Genomic DNA, 18,944 nt, shown 5'->3' on the forward strand with positions numbered 1-18,944 from the left:
GCTCAGTGTGTACCTGCTTTCATCTGTGAAGAGCACAGGGCGCCAGTGGTGAATTTGCCAATCTTGGTGTTCTCTGGCAAATGCCAAACGTCCTGCACGGTGTTGGGCTGTAAGCACAACCCCCACCTGTGGATGTCGGGCCCTCATACCACCCTCATGGAGTCTGTTTCTGACCGTTTGAGCAGACACATGCACATTTGTGGCCTGCTGGAGGTCATTTTGCAGGGCTCTGGCAGTGCTCCTCCTGCTCCTCCTTGCATAAAGGCGGAGGTAGCGGTCCTGCTGCTGGGTTGTTGCCCTCCTACGGCCTCCTCCACGTCTCCTGATGTACTTGCCTGTCTCCTGGTAGCGCCTCCATGCTCTGGACACTACGCTGACAGACACAGCAAACCTTCTTGCCACAGCTCGCATTGATGTGCCATCCTGGATGAGCTGCACTACCTGAGCCACTTGTGTGGGTTGTAGACTCCGTCTCATGCTACCACTAGAGTGAAAGCACCGCCAGCATTCAAAAGTGACCAAAACATCAGCCAGGAAGCATAGGAACTGAGAAGTGGTCTGTGGTCACCACCTGCAGAACCACTTCTTTATTGGGGGTGTCTTGCTAATTGCCTATAATTTCCACCTGTTGTCTATTCCATTTGCACAACAGCATGTGAAATTTATTGTCAATCAGTGTTGCTTCCTAAGTGGACAGTTTGATTTCACAGAAGTGTGATTGACTTGGAGTTACATTGTGTTGTTTATGTGTTCCCTTTATTTTTTTGAGCAGTGTATTTACGTATGGGTGGTCCCGGGGATCGAACCCACTACCCTGGCGTTACAAGTGCCATGCTCTACCAATTGAGCTACAGAGGACCACAAAGTTTCGACCTAAAGTGCGTTGTCAGTCATTTGGACGCTATCCTCTCTGTGGTAAACATAAAACAATCTTCTGCTTAATGTGTCAGACCTGGAAGTGATGGTCCTCGCATTGGAGAGGGGCCTGAGAGATGATGTCTAAACTCGTCCCACCAGTAGATGGCAGTATAGAGAGGGGCCTGAGAGGTGATGGGCCTGATATATGACAGCTGCAGTTCGACCCCTCTCCCTGCATTTGTCCACCCGAGGTCACTGAATGACAGTCTTTAGAGAGGAGACTGTAACTGCACTCACAGGTAGATGGTACCCCCACCCCACCCCCGTCGACGAAAGAAATCGCAGCAGCCCCACCCCCAAACATCTTCCCGTGCCTAGGTACTCAGCCACAGTAAAAACAGGCAATTATGCTTTCACTTCTAAAATAAAATCCATACATGGGACAATGCTGACGTAATGGCTGAGTCATCCATGCTCCGCCCGTAAGTCTTGTATCTTTGGTCGCCGCAGGCCCGCCCATTAGACGTTGTGACGGCACAGGCCGTGTTTCCAGATGCTGTTGCAATGAAGATGGACTTTGGCACTAGGTGTAATGGCTTATTTGCCTTCTGAAGCTAGCTAGCTGTGTCTCGGAGGGTTGTTTTCATCTGTCTAATCTCCGTGGGAAGGGAGCGAGAACTGGGCTAACCTCACACAGACCATCAAAAATGGACCCTGACTCGGTATTGAGAATTTGAACTGCATCGCTGGGATAAATCATTTATGCGGTCATGGCTGGGCTGATCAAGAAACAGATCCTCAAACACCTCTCCAGGTCAGTGTCAATCGATATGAACCAGGCGGAGAGACAAACGACAACTAACTCCCCAAGGGGTTTAATATGGGAACCAAGCTAGCGCGTTAGCAGCGTTGTGTTAGCGCGCGGGAGGCCACTGACGGAGCACTCACTATGCGCTGACTTGGTTAGCTAGCCAGTTACAGTATGAAAAATGTATGCACTCACTAACTGTAAGTCGCTCTGGATAAGAGCGTCTGCTAAATTACTAACATGTTTGATAACTGGTGTTATTGCTAACCTTGCGTGTTGTTGTTAACGCAACTAATCTTCCTAGCCTAGACTCAATCAGTGAAGTGGTTATCCCACTGGCTATAAGGTGAATGCACCAATTTGTAAGTCGCTCTGGATAAGAGCGTCTGCTAAATGACGTAAATGTTAAGATTAGCTGGCTAACTAACTATGTCCCGTTAATCATTGTTTAGCCAGATATAGTAAACTTGCAAGGTTACATCAATCAATGATTGCCATTAGCCACCTAGCTAGCTAGTTAGCCAGGTAAACTACACTGGTTAGCTAGCTAGCTACATAAGCTTCTGGCAGAGACAAACTAGCCATGTACTGCACTGACAGCTAGGAACGTTACCACATCCAACCTGGTCTCGGAGCATTTCGTATTATTCTGTTAATTTAGTATGATATGTTACGTTTCGTATGGTATGTATTAATTTGTGGAGGTCAATCACCCATTTCGTATGATATGTTACAAATTACAATTCGAACTCACAACCTTTGGTTTGCTAGACGTTTACGTTATACACCCACCCATCCACGCGGACCAAACAACCACTTTAGGTTTTACCTTAAGTAACCATCTGTCTTACGTAACCATACCAAATGTAACCTATCATACTAAATAGTGTCTCGGGTTTCCATACAGAATAATACGAAATGCTCTGATACCAGGTTGCCACATCAGGGAACCATTTCATCAAGTCATTTTGGGCCATTCTGAGTGGAACACACCAACTTTACTCTCTTTACTCTCTACTGCAGGGTTTCCCAAACTCGGTCCTGGTGCAAGTTTAGTTTTTTGCCTAGTACTACACAGCTGATTTAAATGATCAAAGCTTGATGATGAGTTGGTTATTTGAGTCAGCTGTGTAGTGCTAAGGCAAAAAACAAAACATGCACCCGGAGGGGCCCCAGGACCGAGTTTGGGGAAATCTGCTCTAATGTACATTTACCAAACTCATTCCACGGAGGGGCAAGTGTCTGCAGGTTTTTGCTCCTCCCTTGTACTTGATTGATTAATTAAGATCACTGATTAGTAAGGAACTCCTCTCACCTGGTTGTCTTAATTGAAAGCAAAAAGCAAAAACCAGCAGACACTCGGCCCTCCATGGAATGAGTTTGACACCCCTGCTCTACTGTATTTACTTGCACCGGGGCTGTATGTATGTCCGCTCTTGCTTGCATTAGCAGCTTGGGATAATAATGCAACTGCCACAGCCTATAGGTGACTAAGCACCTGTACACCTCATACACACATGCCTTGTTTGTTTGCCAGTACCATGGACATTGAGCCGGGAGGATAGAGGCCTTGGTTGTTGTAGGCGAAGGTTTGTGCCACCTTTTCCTCTCACAAGTATTTGATAAAGGATTAATAGTGTAAGATATTTTTCATGGTTCACGGGTCATGGAGAGAAAATACCACCTGAGACTGAGTCCAAACAATAGAGTCCCTATGTTTCCAACACAGTCATCAGTTGTCCTACCCATTGTTATCGACAGCTTTCAGCTAGGCACATGCATTATTTATTGTTCCACGTTGGTGCCCAGAGGGAAGTTCATCAAAATACTTACCCATTATATTCTAAGGGGAGAACTTCTCCATTCTCCATAATAACATCAATTCCACCATTACATATTCAGTTGAGCCTACCTACAACTGACTGATTATGATCCAAAAGCATTCACGGCCTTACACCTGTAGCTCCTAAAAGAAAACTGTCTTTGAACAATACATGATAACGCCTATAAAAATAAAGGTTAGATAAAACCTTAAACCTTTGAGATGTAGGTTAAACCTCCCATGTTACCGGCTGGATAAAAATGAATGACTTGCAAACTGTTTGGATTGACACAGAACAGTAAGCTTTGTTATAGTCACACACAATGCAGTTAAACAAGTGTTATAGCTTTAGAAATGGGAAAGTGCATTAGGCTTTTTAATGCATTGCTTCCTGCCAGCAATGCATTGTGAACAAAAGCCTTTGACTTTCAGTATTACCAGTGGAGCCCTTGGTATTTATGTGGCAAGGCAGAAGCTTTGATGGCTAATGGTTGCTGTACCCTTCATGGTCCCACAAACAATGGCCACAGCCAAGTTTTACATACACAGCCCTTGACTGTCATGTAATTTAAGCCTTGTTCACACTGTAGGCCTTAATGTTCAAATCCGTTTTGGAATACTGACTGTCCAAACAGCAAGTTACAAGTGACCAAATCGGATGTGTGTGTTCAGACAGAAGTCATTTGCTGACATGGCTAAGCTAGTATTCATAGTAACGACGGTTGTGTGTGTTTTCAGTGGTGTAGGCTGATTGGTGGTGGTGCTTGTGCTTCCTATCACTCAGAAGTTATGTAGCAAGCTAAGGTGGCAACAATGCCTGCCATGGACGTTTCCCAGTTGATTTTAACGTTCAAAATCATAGTGTAGGAACACTTTTAAAGTGTGTTTTTGGCTAGCCTCAGCTAGCCAACTAGGTAGCTGTTTAGCTTTCTAGCACATTCACTAATTTGTTTGTAAACAATTAACAAGCTAGTTAGCTACCACATGTTTTTTAAACTGTCAACAGAGTAGCTGTCAAGGAACAAGATATTCCTAATAAGTCTGAAAACCACTTGAAGGCAAATAAATCAGATTTGACCATTCAGACACAAGCCGCATGGCCAAGAATCAGATTTGTATCTGATTTCAAACCAACTACGTAGGTGGTTTGAAATGTGGCCTGAAATATCAGATTTCATGTGCTTTTGGCTGTTCAGACTGCAGGAAAATGAACAGATTCGAATCGGATATGCAACAAAATAGGATTTGAATCACTTCAAACTGCCAATGTGAACAAAGCTTTAGTGTCCTATAACATTGGATTGTGTGTGTGTGTGTGCGCATTACCATTGGCGTCAACAGGACCGGGGGAATTATGTCATTATCAGTCCCTAGGGTCGTCACGTGAATGTTCAAGCATTCAGCGCCGACGGAGATGGCAGCCTCGCGACTAGCTCTTAGGAAACTTTGCGGTATTTCGTTTTTTTATGTATTATTTTTTATATTATTAGCTCAGGAAATATTTTGTGTCATTACATACAGCCGGGAAGAACTATTGGATATCAGAGCGGCGGTAACTCACCAGAACTACCAGCATTATGACCAGGAATACGACTTCCCCGAAGCAGATCCTTTGTTCGCTCTCCCCAGAGCAATTGAACTGATTCCAGAGGCCGACCCAAAACATCGCCGGCGGAGGAGAGGCACTCGAGGCGGCCTGCTGGTTCGACTTAGGATGCGCGCACACCACCAACCGCTTCCAAGTATATTACTCACTAATGTTCAGTCTTTCGATAACAAAGTTGATGAGCTCAGGGCAAGGATTTCTTTCCAGAGATACATCAGGGCCTGTAACATACATTGTTTCACGGAAACATGGCTCTCTCGGGATACTCTGTCGGAATCGGTCCAACCAGAGGGATTCTCAGTTCATCACGCAGATATAAATAAATATCTCTCCGGGAAGCAAATAAATGCTTCACAGAGTTCAAGTAACAGACACATCTCAACATCAACTGTTCAGAGGAGACTGTGTGAATCAGGCCTTCATGGTCGAATTGCTGCAAAGAAACCACTACTAAAGGACACCAATAAGAAGAAGAAGAAGAAGAGACTTGGTTGGGCCAAGAAACACGAGCAATGGACATTAGACCGGTGGAAATGTGTCCTTTGGTCTGGAGTCCAGATTGGAGATATTTCATTCTTTGTGAGACGCGGCGTGGGTGAACGGATGATCTCCGCATTTGTATTTCCCACCGTAAAGCATGGAGGAGGAGGTGTTATGGTGTGGGGATGCTTTGCTGGTGACACTGTCTGTTATGTATTTGGAATTCACACTTAACCAGCATTGCTACCACAGCATTCTGCATTCTCCCATCTGGTTTGGGCTTAGTGGGACTATCATTTGTTTTTCAACAGGACAATGACCCAACACACCTCCAGGCTGTGTAAGGGCTATTTTACCAAGAAGGAGAGTGATGGAGTGCTGCATCAGATAACCTGCCCTGCACAATCCCCAGACCTCAACCAAATTGAGATGGTTTGGGATGAGTCGGACTGCAGAGTGAAGGAAAAGCAGCCAACAAGTGCTCAGCATATGTGGGAACTCCTTCAAGATTTTTGGAAAAGCAGTCCAGGTGAAGCTGATTAAATATGTGTTAATTCATAGTTTTGATGTCTTCACTATTATTCTACAATGTAGAAAATAGTAAAAATAAAGAAAAACCCTTGAATGAGTAGGTGTTCTGAAACATTTGACTGGTAGTGTATATATTCTTAATTCATTCCTTACTTAGATTTGTGTGTATTGGGTATATGTTGTGAAATTGTTAGATATAAGTTGTTAGATATTACTGCACTGTTGGAGCTAGAATCACAAGTATTTCGCTACACCCGCAATAACATCTGCTAAGCACATGTATTTGACCAATAACATTTGATTTGAAGAAGCCAAACCCACTGCTCACTAGTGATGTTATGGCAACGTCAATGCTTGGGGCATATTCACCAGGGTTCCACTCAATGAGGTGCAACATAACAACATTCAGATAGAAATATATAATGTAGAACAGACATGCTTCTGTCATGTAGAATAGGAAAAACATAATGTCCGCTCTATACTGGGCATTTTTCTATCTGCAACGACCTCCTGAAGGCAGGAGTGAAAGGCTGACTCTTGCCTTCGAGGCCTTGTATGTCAAAACATTGGCCTGTGAGAACACACAATGCGAGTTTGGCGGGTGGTGTGAGGTGTTTCCACCAACAGTGTGCTGCTCTTAGGTGACCCCGAGGGTGAGTTGATAAAGATGTCCCTCTCCCCATTAAACCAGGTATCGACATGGCCCAGGGCCAGACACAGCAGGGTCAGGGGTTACACACACACACACTCAGAGACTCTAAAACGTGCACGCATAAACAACACACACTGATGTGACCTTATAGAAAACACACACACAGTGAGGTTGGGCCTGTGTGTGTGTGTGTGTGTGTGTGTGTGTGGTCCACTCAGTATTGAGTGTGTCAGGGAGCCCTGGCCTGTGCTGTTAAATATTCATTCTACTGAGGCTCACTGTGATCAGGTGTCAACGTTGCTTCAGTCACCTGCTCAGCTGTCTTTCTCTCTATATATCTGTCCATCTCTTTCTCTCTCTACATCTTACCTTCACCCCCTGTCTGGCAGGCTATGTCAGTGTTTCTCCTCAAAAAAATGTGTTCTAGCCCAGCACTAACACATTTGATTCAACTAGTGGTCTCTTTGGCACGGCTTGATGATGCGTGCAGGAGTGTGACTGGGCTGATGGGCGGATGATAGATGGAGGAATACCTACACACAGCCGCTAAATGCAAATAATAACCACAGGGTCAGAGAGTCGGAGAGAGAAGACACACAGCCGCTAAATGCAAATAATAACCACAGGGTCAGAGAGTCGGAGAGAGAAGACACACAGCCGCTAAATGCAAATAATATCCACAGGGTCAGAGAGTCGGAGAGAGAAGACACACAGCCGCTAAATGCAAATAATAACCACAGGGTCAGAGAGAGAAGACACACAGCCGCTAAATGCAAATAATAACCACAGGGTCAGAGAGAGAAGACACACAGCCGCTAAATGCAAATAATAACCACAGGGTCAGAGAGAGAAGACACACAGCCGCTAAATGCAAATAATAACCACAGGGTACGAGAGTCGGAGAGAGAAGACACACAGCCGCTAAATGCAAATAATAACCACAGGGTCAGAGAGAGAAGACACACAGCCGCTAAATGCAAATAATAACCACAGGGTCAGAGAGTCGGAGAGAGAAGACACACAGCCGCTAAATGCAAATAATAACCACAGGGTCAGAGAGTCGGAGAGAGAAGACACACAGCCGCTAAATGCAAATAATAACCACAGGGTCAGAGAGTCGGAGAGAGAAGACACACAGCCGCTAAATGCAAATAATAACCACAGGGTCAGAGAGTCGGAGAGAGAAGACGGAGAGGGGAAAGGGGCTGGCTAGGAAGAGTCTATAGTGTTTTAATCTAAGAACATTCCAAAAATGACAGTGAGGAACATGCTTTGGGGAAAAAGGTGCTGAGGTTTTGGAATTCAGTTATTTTCTTATTCATTCAAACCTGCTTGTGCTAACCAGGTTTGCTGTCTCAGTCAAAAGCAACACAGGAAACAAAAGTGACCAATTGAATGAGTTGTTTCTTGAAGGGAAACCGTTTAACACAAAGCCTTTGTGGAGTTGGGTCTACTTTACTAGCTTAAAGACTTGGGTGTCATTTGCAATAAAGAAATAAGGCCTATTTTCTCCATAATAATTCATAGAAAATGTGTATCCAAAATGGATTCTAGCGTACTTGATAGAGTGAAGAAGAAACCATTTGGAACACAACGTAAGGACATTAACTAGAAGACTTACAAGACAGTGTTTTCAAAATGGACACTCACTATACTAGACACTTTGAAACAATAGGAAAACATTAAAAGAAGGCAGTGTTGTGAGAATGGACACGTTTGTTTATTAGAATAAAGACATTGTTTGGAGCACACACGCCAACTCAATAAAGACAGTGTTGTCAGATTGGACACAAGCGTTGTACTTAGGCCTAATAAAATGAAGGCCATTTCTCCTGCACACAGGCAGGTTTCTTTGGTTTATTTCCATTGAGTTGTGAGAACAGAAACCGAATCGCCCTCAGAACTAGGTTTGCGTAGTGATAATCTGCAGGTAGATCATAGGTTAATCTAATGAAGTAGAATTTCTAATTTAATCTGTAGAATGGACGCGCACGTGCGCGCGCACACACACTTTCTATCTTTGAAGAGACTCCTGAATTTAATAAGTTCTGCCAGGCGACTCTGGTTCATCCCTCAAAGAATAGCCCAAGTGTGTGTGTGTGTGTGTCCTGAGGATGGTTGCTCCAGACAAAGTGACCTTGTCATCCCTTGTTTAGATTGACTCAGTCAAAGGTGGGGAATCTCCTGTGGGTCGGATGACAATACACACACCAGCAACAAACCGTGTGCCAAACCGAATGGCGCGCACACACACACACACACACACACACACACACACACACACACACACACACACACAGGGCAATGTAATATTTATGGCTCTGATGGAGGCAGGGAGAAGGTTAGCCTTACAGGCCCCAATTACAGAACCTGTAGAGACCATGGCCAAAAGTTGTGTGTGTGTAATACAAATACAGACGAACACACACCAGCTATGACGGTGAAGAGTGGGTGAATCATGCTAATTAAAATCAGGATTCTGTAGCTCAATTGGTAGAGCATGGCACTTGTAACGCCAGGGTAGTGGGTTTGATCCCCGGGACCACCCATACGTAAAAATTTATGCACACATGACTGTAAGTCGCTTTGGATAAAAGCGTCTGCTAAATGGCATATTATTATTAACCTAGGCCTCTCCTATTACCTCGGCCACCTAATCATCCACCTCAATCTAATTTGTCTCCTTCGACTTCTGTTGTAAATTATCATTTATTTAATACCTCTGCTCTATGGCAGATTATATCTTATAATAAAAAGAAATGTCCCATTTGAGACTAAACAAAACAGTAAACAAAGATCAGCACACAAAGTTAGACATGGAACATCTAAGAACCCAGTCGGCAGAAAAGTAGCCTACATTTTAAAAAGCGTCAATTTGAAAAGATCAAAAAGAGTTCATAGAAAGGTAATTTGTAAGTCGCTCTGGATAAGAGCGTCTGCTAAATGACGAAAATGTAAATGTTAGCCCATATAAGGGAACTACCTAAACAAAAGCTTGATCAGTACTGAGGAGGAATGAGGTAGCTACAGGGGAAGTTTAATGAGCTGTTTCCAGTCATTCTGTGTGTGCGTGTGATAGGCCAGAGTAGCTGATCAGATCTTGATACTTCCATATATCCACAGTCAGCAACACAACAGGCCAAAGTAAGAGTTCACTGTACCAGAGCAGTGTGTGTGTGTGTGGCCTGTTCACACTGCCCCTGTGCTCCTCACACTGTGCTGAGAGTCTCTTGACTGGATGAGCTTCTGCTGCCTCTGAATAATGTACTTGAAAGGGAGTTGCTGCCCCGAAGCACAGATCTAGGATCAGCTTACCCTCCCCAATCCTAACCTCAACAGTTGGATAAGGAGTGAAAACTGACCTCAGATCAGCGTGTAGGGGTACCTTAATCTTATTCGGTCTTCAATATGGTATAGCCTATGGGTTGTGATGGGGACAAATGAATCATGCTATATAAGTTACCAGGCCATCGATTGTATCAGAGTTGTGAATCTGTCTAGTGGTTATTAAAACATTGGTTAAAGGATGTTATTTAAATGTTAGCTGAATGTTGTTACTGAGGCCTACATTAGCTGAATGTTGCAGCACAGTTGGGCGCTTTGATCTGGCCCTATTTAACAGCATGGTGCTTCTATCTGTGTCAGATTAGCTGCCTGCCAACCAGGTACCTAACAAGATTACAGCAGTCAAACCATGGCCGTCTCTGCATCATTAACATTTGTGTGTGTCGACTGTGTTGTCGTGCTTAGGTTGTGGTGTAATGTACACTACCGGTAAAACGTTTTAGAACACCTACTCATTTCAAGGGTTTTTCTTTATTTTTACTATTTTCTACATTGTAGAATAATAGTGAAGACATCAAAACCTATGAAATAACACATATGGAATCATGTAGTAACCAAAAAGTGTTAAACAAATAATATAATAAATTATAAAATGTTTTTATTTTTTAGATTCTTCAAAGTAGTCACCCTTTGCCTTGATGACAGCTTTGCACACTCTTGGCATTCTCTCAACCAGCTTCATGATGTAGTCACCTGGAATGCATTTCAATTAACAGGTGTGCCGCCTTAAAAGTTAATTTGTGGAATTTCTTTCCTTCTTAATGCGTTTGAGCCAATCAGTTGTGTTGTGACAAGGTAGGGGGGTATACAGAAGATTAGCCCTATTTGGTAAAAGACCAAGTCCATATTATGGCAAGAACAGATCAAATAAGCAAAGAGAAACGACAGTCCATCATTACTTTTAAGACATGAAGGTCAGTCAATCTGGAAAATTTCAAGAGCTTTGAAAGTTTCTTCAAGTGCAGTCGCAAAAGCCATCAAGCACTATGATGAAACTGGCTCTCATGAGGACCGCCACAGCAATGGAAGACCCAGAGTTACAGTGAGGGGAAAAAAGTATTTGATCCCCTGCTGATTTTGTATGTTTGCCCACTGACAAAGAAATGATCAGTCTATCATTTTAATGGTAGGTTTATTTGAACAGTGAGAGACAGAATAACAACAAAAAAATCCAGAGAAACGCATGTCAAAAATGTTATAAATTGATTTGTATTTTTATGAGGGAAATAAGTATTTGACTCCCTCTCAATCAGAAAGATTTCTGGCTCCCAGGTGTCTTTTATACAGGTAACGAGCTGAGATTAGGAGCACACTCTTAAAGGGAGTGCTCCTAATCTCAGCTTGTCATCTGTATAAAAGACACCTGTCCACAGAAGCAATCAATCAATCAGATTCCAAACTCTCCACCATGGCCAAGACCAAAGAGCTCTCCAAGGATGTCAGGGACAAGATTGTAGACCTACACAAGGCTGGAATGGGCTACAAGACCATCGCCAAGCAGCTTGGTGAGAAGATGACAACAGTTGGTGCGATTATTCGCAAATGGAAGAAACACAAAATAACTGTCAATCTCCCTCGGCCTGGGGCTCCATGCAAGATCTCACCTCGTGGAGTTGCAATGATCATGAGAACGGTGAGGAATCAGCCCAGAAATACACGGGAGGATCTCAAGGCAGCTGGGACCATAGTCACCAAGAAAACAATTGGTAACACACTACGCCGTGAAGGACTGAAATCCTGCAGCGCCCGCAAGGTCCCCCTGCACAAGAAAGCACATATACAGGCCCGTCTGAAGTTTGCGAATGAACATCTGAATGATTCAGAGGAGAACTGGGTGAAAGTGTTGTGGTCAGATGAGACCAAAATCGAGCCCTTTGGCATCAACTCAACTCGCCGTGTTTGGAGGAGGAGGAATGCTGCCTATGACCCCAAGAACACCATCCCAGCCATCAAACATGGAGGTGGAAACATTATGCTTTGGGGGTGTTTTTCTGCTAAGGGGACAGGACAACTTCACCGCATCAAAGGGACGATGGACGGGGCCATGTACCGTCAAATCTTGGGTGAGAACCTCCTTCCTTCCCAGGGCATTGAAAATCGGTCGTGGATGGGTATTCCAGCATGACAATGACCCAAAACACACAGCCAAGGCAACCAATGAGTGGCTCAAGAGGAAGCACATTAAGGTCCTGGAGTGGCCTAGCCAGTCTCCAGACATTAATCCCATAGAAAAGCTGTGGCGGGAGCTGAAGATTTGAGTTGCCAAACGTCAGCCTCGAAACCTTAATGACTTGGAGAAGATTTGCAAAGAGGAGTGGGACAAAATCCCTCCTGAGATGTGTGCAAACCTGGTGGCCAACTACAAGAAACGTCTAACCTCTGTGATTGCCAACATGGGTTTTGCCACCAAGTACTAAGTCATGTTTTGCAGAGGGGTCAAATACTTATTTCCCTCATTAAAATGCAAATCAATTTATAACATTTTTGACGTGTTTTTCTTGATTGTTTTGTTGTTATTCTGTCTCACACTGTTAAAATAAATCTACCATTAAAATTATAGACTGATCATGTCTTTGTCAGTGGGCAAACGTACAAAATCAGCAGGGGATCAAATACTTTTTTCCCTCACCATACCTCTGCTGCAGAGGATAAGTTCATCAGAGTTACCAGCCTCAGAAAATGCAGCCCAAATAAATGCTTGACAGAGTTCAAGTAACAGACACATCTCAACATCAACTGTTCAGAGGAGACTGTGTGAATCAGGCATTCATGGTAGAATTGCTGCAAAGAAACCACTACTAAAGGACACCAATAAGAAGAAGAGACTTGCTTGGGCCAAGAAACACGCGCAATGGACATTAAACCAGTGGAAATGTGTCCTTTGGTCTGGAGTCCAAATTTGAGATTGTTGGTTCCAACCGCTGTATCTTTGTGAGACACGGTGTGGGTGAACGGATGATCTCCGCATGTGTATTTCCCACCGTAAAGCATGGAGGAGGAGGTGTGATGGTGTGGGGGTGCTTTGCTGGTGACACTGTCTGTGATTAATTTTAAATTCAAGGCACACTTAACCAGCATGGCTACCACAGCATTCTGCAGCGATATGCCATCCCATCTGGTTTGGGCTTAGTCCCACTTTCATTTGTTTTTCAACAGGAAAATGACCCTACACACCTCCAGGCTGTGTAAGGGCTATTTTACCAAGAAGGAGAGAGATTGAGTGCTGCATCAGATGACCTGGCCTCCACAATCCCCCGACCTCAACCAAATTGAGATGGTTTGGGATGAGTCGGACTGCAGAGTGAAGGAAAAGAAGCCAACAAGAGCTCCGCATATGTGGGAACTCCTTCAAGACTGTTGGAAAAGCATTCCAGGTGAAGCTGGTTGAGAGAATGCCAAGCGTGTGCAAAGCTGTCATCAAGGCAAAGGGTGGTTATTTGAAGAATCTCAAATATAAAAAATATTTTGATTTGTATAACACTATTTTGGTTACTACATGATTCCATATGTGTTATTTCGTAGTTTTGATGTCTTCACTATTATTCTACAATGTAGAAAATAATACAAATAAAGAACTCCTTGAATGAGGAGGTGTTCTAAAACTTTTGACCGGTAGTGTAGATCAATAAAATGAGTTAACTTAGTCAAACAGGCTCGATATGGGCAGACACACACACTTGTGGTGTACAAACCGAAATAGGTTGTTGTGTGGAATGTGGATTGATAAAATCCGGCAGTGAGTTACTGGGAACTCTATCTGTAAACAGTAATTAGGACAATGACCTTTTGCCTGGTATGTGGGTGTTTGACTAACTACTAACCACACTCTGGTAGGGTGTCTAGGGACTATGGCACAAGGTCATGGGCACAGTGTGTGTTGGAGCTTTGAGCAGGGCCTAGCGATGGAACCCACCCACGCGTCAAGGACACACACACTCATTGGCTGTGCTACCTCTGATGAAAGATATGAGTTGGGAAACCCTTACATTTGAGAGAGTGTGATCCTCAAATGTACATTTAAAACGTCGCACGTAGCCTACATATCAGTACATACACACAATATCTAGGTCTAATACATAGAACAGTGCAAATTACAATACAAGATCTATAAAATGGCTGTCTCTCTCCACAGGTCCTTTTGTGCAGTAAGGTGTTATTTTATCTGTTTTCTGAAACTGGTTTTATTGCAAGCTTGAGTTACCTGGGGTTGCAGAGAGTTCCATGTAGTCAATCTCTCCTCAATTTAAGAGATTGACATGCATGTTACTGACACTTTCCCTCTGTGTATATCTAAGTGCGATACGTGCTGCTTTGTTCTGTACCAACTCCAATTTACCTATGTCCTTCTTTGCCGCACATGACCACACAACTGGGCAGTAGTCCAAGTGCGACAAAACTAGGGCCTGTAGGACCTGTCTGGTCAACTGAGATGTCAAGAAGGCAGAGCACCCAGCAGTTTAGTCTCCTCAACTTGCTCAATAGCCACATTATTCAATAATAGATCTAAATGAGGTTTAGCATTGAGAGTAATTTGTCCCAAAAATTATGCTTTTAGATTTGTTTTAATATTTAGCACCAGCCTATTGCTAGTTGCCCATTCTAAAACTGACTGGAGCTCTATGTTAAGTGTTTCAATTATTTATTTTACTGTTGCAGCCAGCATACATAGACACACAGGTTTTATTCAAGGTCAATGTAAGGTCATTTGTAAAAACAGAAAACAATAATGGCCCTAGCAGGCTGCCCTGCAGTATACCACACTCAACTTAATTTGCATGAGAAAGGCTTCCATTAACGAAAACCCTCTGTGATCTATTAGATTGGTAATTCTCAATCCATAATAAGGCAGAGGATGCAAATCCATAACACCTATTTGTTCAGCAATAGGTTATGATCAATGACATCAAAAGCTGCACTGAAGTCTAACAAAACAGCTCCCACAATCTTCTTACTATCAATTTATTTCAGCCAATCATCAGTCATTTGTGTCAGTGCCAAGCATGTTGAGTGCCCTTCCCTATAAGCATGCTGAAAGCCTTATTGTTAATTTGTTTTCTGTAAAATAACTTTGTATTTGATCAACAAAAATAAATTATCCAAAAGTTTGCTTATCACTTGTAACAGGCTGATTGGTCGATTGGTCGGCTCCTGTGTCTCTTCTAGACTATCCCTCTCTCTTCTATCTTTCTTGTCAGCCATTATCTTTCTTGTCGGCCGTTATCTTTCTTGTCCGGCCTCTCTGCCTTTATTTTTCTCTCTACTTCTCCCTGGTGGAAAGAGAGAGAGGGGGATTGTACTCTGTAATGAATTGTGCCAATAAATGCAATTCTCTCTCCTCTTTCGCTTGGTCTCTCCCTCCCAAAAGCAAGGGTGTCTTGTATTTGTGATTGATGATGTATGATAAGGGCTTCTTTCCTTGATGTTGAATGAATAACAAAAACACTAATTTTCTCCTCTCCTTACTCCTCCCCCTGCAGGTTTGCTAAGAACCTGTCCCCAGACAAGATCAACCTGAGCACGTTGAAGGGCGAGGGCCAGCTCACCAACCTGGAGCTGGATGAGGAGGTACTGCAGAGCATGTTGGACCTGCCCACCTGGCTGGCCATCAACAAAGTGGGCTGCAACAAGGCCGCCATCCGGGTAAGAGAGAGGGAGACGCACACACACCTGCACTCTGGGCGGCGTGTTCTGCCTTTGTCCCTCTCCTCAGATGAACCCCGCCAAATTAGTCCATATTTCAACTTTACTGTCTGCTACCTCTTATCTCTCTCTCCCCCTGCCCCCCCCCCCCCCTCTCTCTCTCTCACACACACTCTCACTCTCTCCCACTCTTTCATTCTCCCTTGTCTCCATCGTAATGATAGCGGTGGATATAGAAGTGCACTGAGATGAACTGTGTGTGTGTCTGTATGCACACATCCTCTGACACTCCCTGGAGATAGTGAAGGAGCAGAATAACAACTAACTATGTTACTCAGGTCTCTACTACCAGCCTTCTCCTTCCTGAAACCCCCAGCTTTTCTTTGCCCTAATGGTTCTCTCTCTCTCTCTCTCTCTCTCTCTCTCTCTCTCTCTCTCTCTCTCTCTCTCTCTCTCTCTCTCTCTCTCTCTCTCTCTCTCTCTCTCTCTCTCTCTCTCTCTCTCTCTCTCTCTCTCTCTCTCTCTCTCTCTCTCTCTCTCTCTCTCTCTCTCTCTCTCTCTCTCTCATATGCATTTATCTCGGTCTACTCCATTCTCTTTCCATCCCCCCCTTTCTCTATTCACAAATTAATCTTATCATCTCTGCTGTCTCATGACTTCATCTTATCATCTCTTTTTATTTATTTATTTTTATTTAACCAGGTAAGCCATTTGAGAACAAGTTCTCATTTACAACTGCGACCTGGCCAAGATAAAGCAAAGCAGTGCGATAAAAACAACAACACATACATATGGGGGTTAACAAAACATAAAGTCAAAAATACAAACAGAAAATATATATACAGTGTGTGCGAATGTAGTAAGTTATGGAGGTAAGGCAATAAATAGGCCATAGTGCAAAATAGTTACAATTTTGTATTAAACTGGAATGATAGATGTGCAAAAGATGATGTGCAAATAGAGATACTGGGGTGCAAATTAGCAAAATAAATAACAATATGGGGATGAGGTAGTTGGGTGGGCTAATTTCAGAATGGCTGTGTACAGGTGCAGTGATCGGTAAGCTGCTCTGACAACTGACGCTTACATTTTGTGAGGGAGATAAGTCTCCAGCTTCAGAGATTTTTGCAGTTCGTTCCAGTCATTGGCAGCAGAGAACTGGAAGGAATGGCGGCCAAAGGAGGTGTTGGCTTTGGGGATGACCAGTGAGATATACCTGCTGGAGTGCAGACTACGGGTGGGTGTTGCTATGGTGACCAGTGAGCTAAGGTAAGACAGGGATTTGCCTAGCAGTGATTTATAGATGACCTGGAGCCAGTGGGTTTGGCGACGAATATGTAATGAGGGCCAGCCAACAAGAGCGTACAGGTCACAATGGTGGGTAGTATATGGGGCTTTGGTGAGAAAACGGATGGCACTGTGATAGACTACATCCATTTTGCTGAGTAGAGTGTTGGAGGCTATTTTGTAAATGACATCGCCCAAGTCAAGGATCGGTAGGATAGTCAGTTTTACGAGGGCATGTTTGGCAGCATGAGTGAAGGAGGCTTTGTTGCGAAATAGGAAGCCGATTCTAGATTTAACTTTGGATTGGAGATTCTTAATGTGAGTCTGGAAGGAGAGTTTACAGTCTAACCAGACACCTAGGTATTTGTAGTTGTCCACATACCCGTCTAGAGTAGTGATTCTAGTCAGGTGGGCGGGTGCAAGCAGCGTTCGGTTGAAGAGCATGCATTTAGTTTTACTAGTGTTTAAGAGCAGTTGGAGGCTACGGAAGGAGTGTTGTATGGCGTTGAAGCTCGTTTGGAGGTTTGTTAACAGTGTCCAATGAAGGGCCAGATGTATACAAAATGGTGTCGTCCGCATAGAGGTGGACCTGAGCTTCACCAGCAGCAAGAGCAACATCATTGATATACACAGAGAATAGAGTCGGCCCGAGAATTGAACCCTGTGGCACCCCCATAGAGACGGCCAGAGGTCCAGACAACAGGCCCTCCGATTTGACGCATTGAGCTCTATCTGAGAAGTAGTTGGTGAACCAGGCGAGGCAGTCATTAGAGAAACCAAGGCTATTTAGTCTGCCAATAAGAATGCGGTGGTTGACAGAGTCGAAAGCCTCGGCCAGGTCGATGAAGACGGCTGCGCAGTACTGTCTTTTATCGATCGCGGTTATAATATAAATATCTCTGCTGTCTCATGACTTCATCTTGTCACCTCTGCTGTCTCATGACTTCATCTTTTCATCACTGCTGTCTCATGTTGTCATCGCTGCTGTGTCATGACGTCATCTTGTCATCGCTGCTCTCTCATGACTTCAACTTAGCATCTCTGTCTCATGCAATAAATTCTAACAGGTAGAGTGGGGAGCCACCCAGCGTTGAAACTGAAAGGATAAAGTTTTGTCTTCTGAAATTGTCTTCAGTTCTATCTGTCTGTCTCGCTGGCTGGCTGGCTGTTTTCCTAGATGAGGCCCATTGAGTGTCACTAACTTCGCTTTATTGCTGTGTCACACTTGCTGTGCAATGTCCTTGGTGCAATGCTGCAGTCGTAATAGCCCAATCATTGAGGTGTGTGTGTACCTGGTCCTCGGTGACCATGCTCTTCCTCTGCTGGGCAGACTTGTCCATGGCCTCGCTGAGTGACTTAGCGTACTGGACCATGGCTTTGAGCTGGGAGTCAGTCAGTACCCACAGCAGGTCATCTAGGATCAGGATCAGCTTAGAGGCCACCACGTTACAGTCCTTGGAGTTTGGCCAGTGCGTTACAGAGCTCTGGTCATCTAGCTTAAAGGAACAGTGAAACAGTGGGCTTGGTCATCTAGCCTAAAGGAACAATGAAACACTGGGCTTGGTCATCTAGCCAATAGGAACAGTGAACCAGTGGGCTTGATCATCTAGCCAATAAGAACAGTGAAACAATGGGCTTGGTCATCTAGCCAAGAGGTACAGTGGGCTTGGTCATCTAGCCAAGAGGAACAGTGGGCTTGGTCATCTAGCCAAGAGGAACAGTGGGCTTGGTCATCTAGCCAAGAGGTACAGTGGGCTTGGTCATCTAGCCAAGAGGAACAGTGGGCTTGGTCATCTAGCCAAGAGGAACAGTGGGCTTGGTCATCTAGCCAAGAGGAACAGTGGGCTTGGTCATCTAGCCAAGAGGAACAGTGGGCTTGGTCATCTAGCCAAGAGGAACAGTGGGCTTGGTCATC

The 18,944-nt window shown here is 44.1% G+C and overlaps 1 protein-coding gene across 1 annotated transcript in view; it reads left to right on the forward strand.

Annotated features, from left to right (window-relative positions):
* Positions 1–1,398: 1,398 nt before the first annotated feature.
* The window catches only part of LOC311129746 (bridge-like lipid transfer protein family member 3B), a 45,326-nt gene continuing 27,780 nt past the window's right edge, over positions 1,399–18,944 (forward strand). Inside the window, 2 exon segments of the mRNA XM_084162169.1 lie at positions 1,399–1,672; positions 15,580–15,742. Of these exon segments, the coding sequence (XP_084018295.1) occupies positions 1,629–1,672; positions 15,580–15,742 (207 nt within the window). The 5' untranslated portion in view covers positions 1,399–1,628.

Source organism: Coregonus lavaretus (genome assembly GCF_964263955.1).
Source record: "Coregonus lavaretus genome assembly, chromosome: 5".
Taxonomy (NCBI): domain Eukaryota; kingdom Metazoa; phylum Chordata; class Actinopteri; order Salmoniformes; family Salmonidae; genus Coregonus; species Coregonus lavaretus.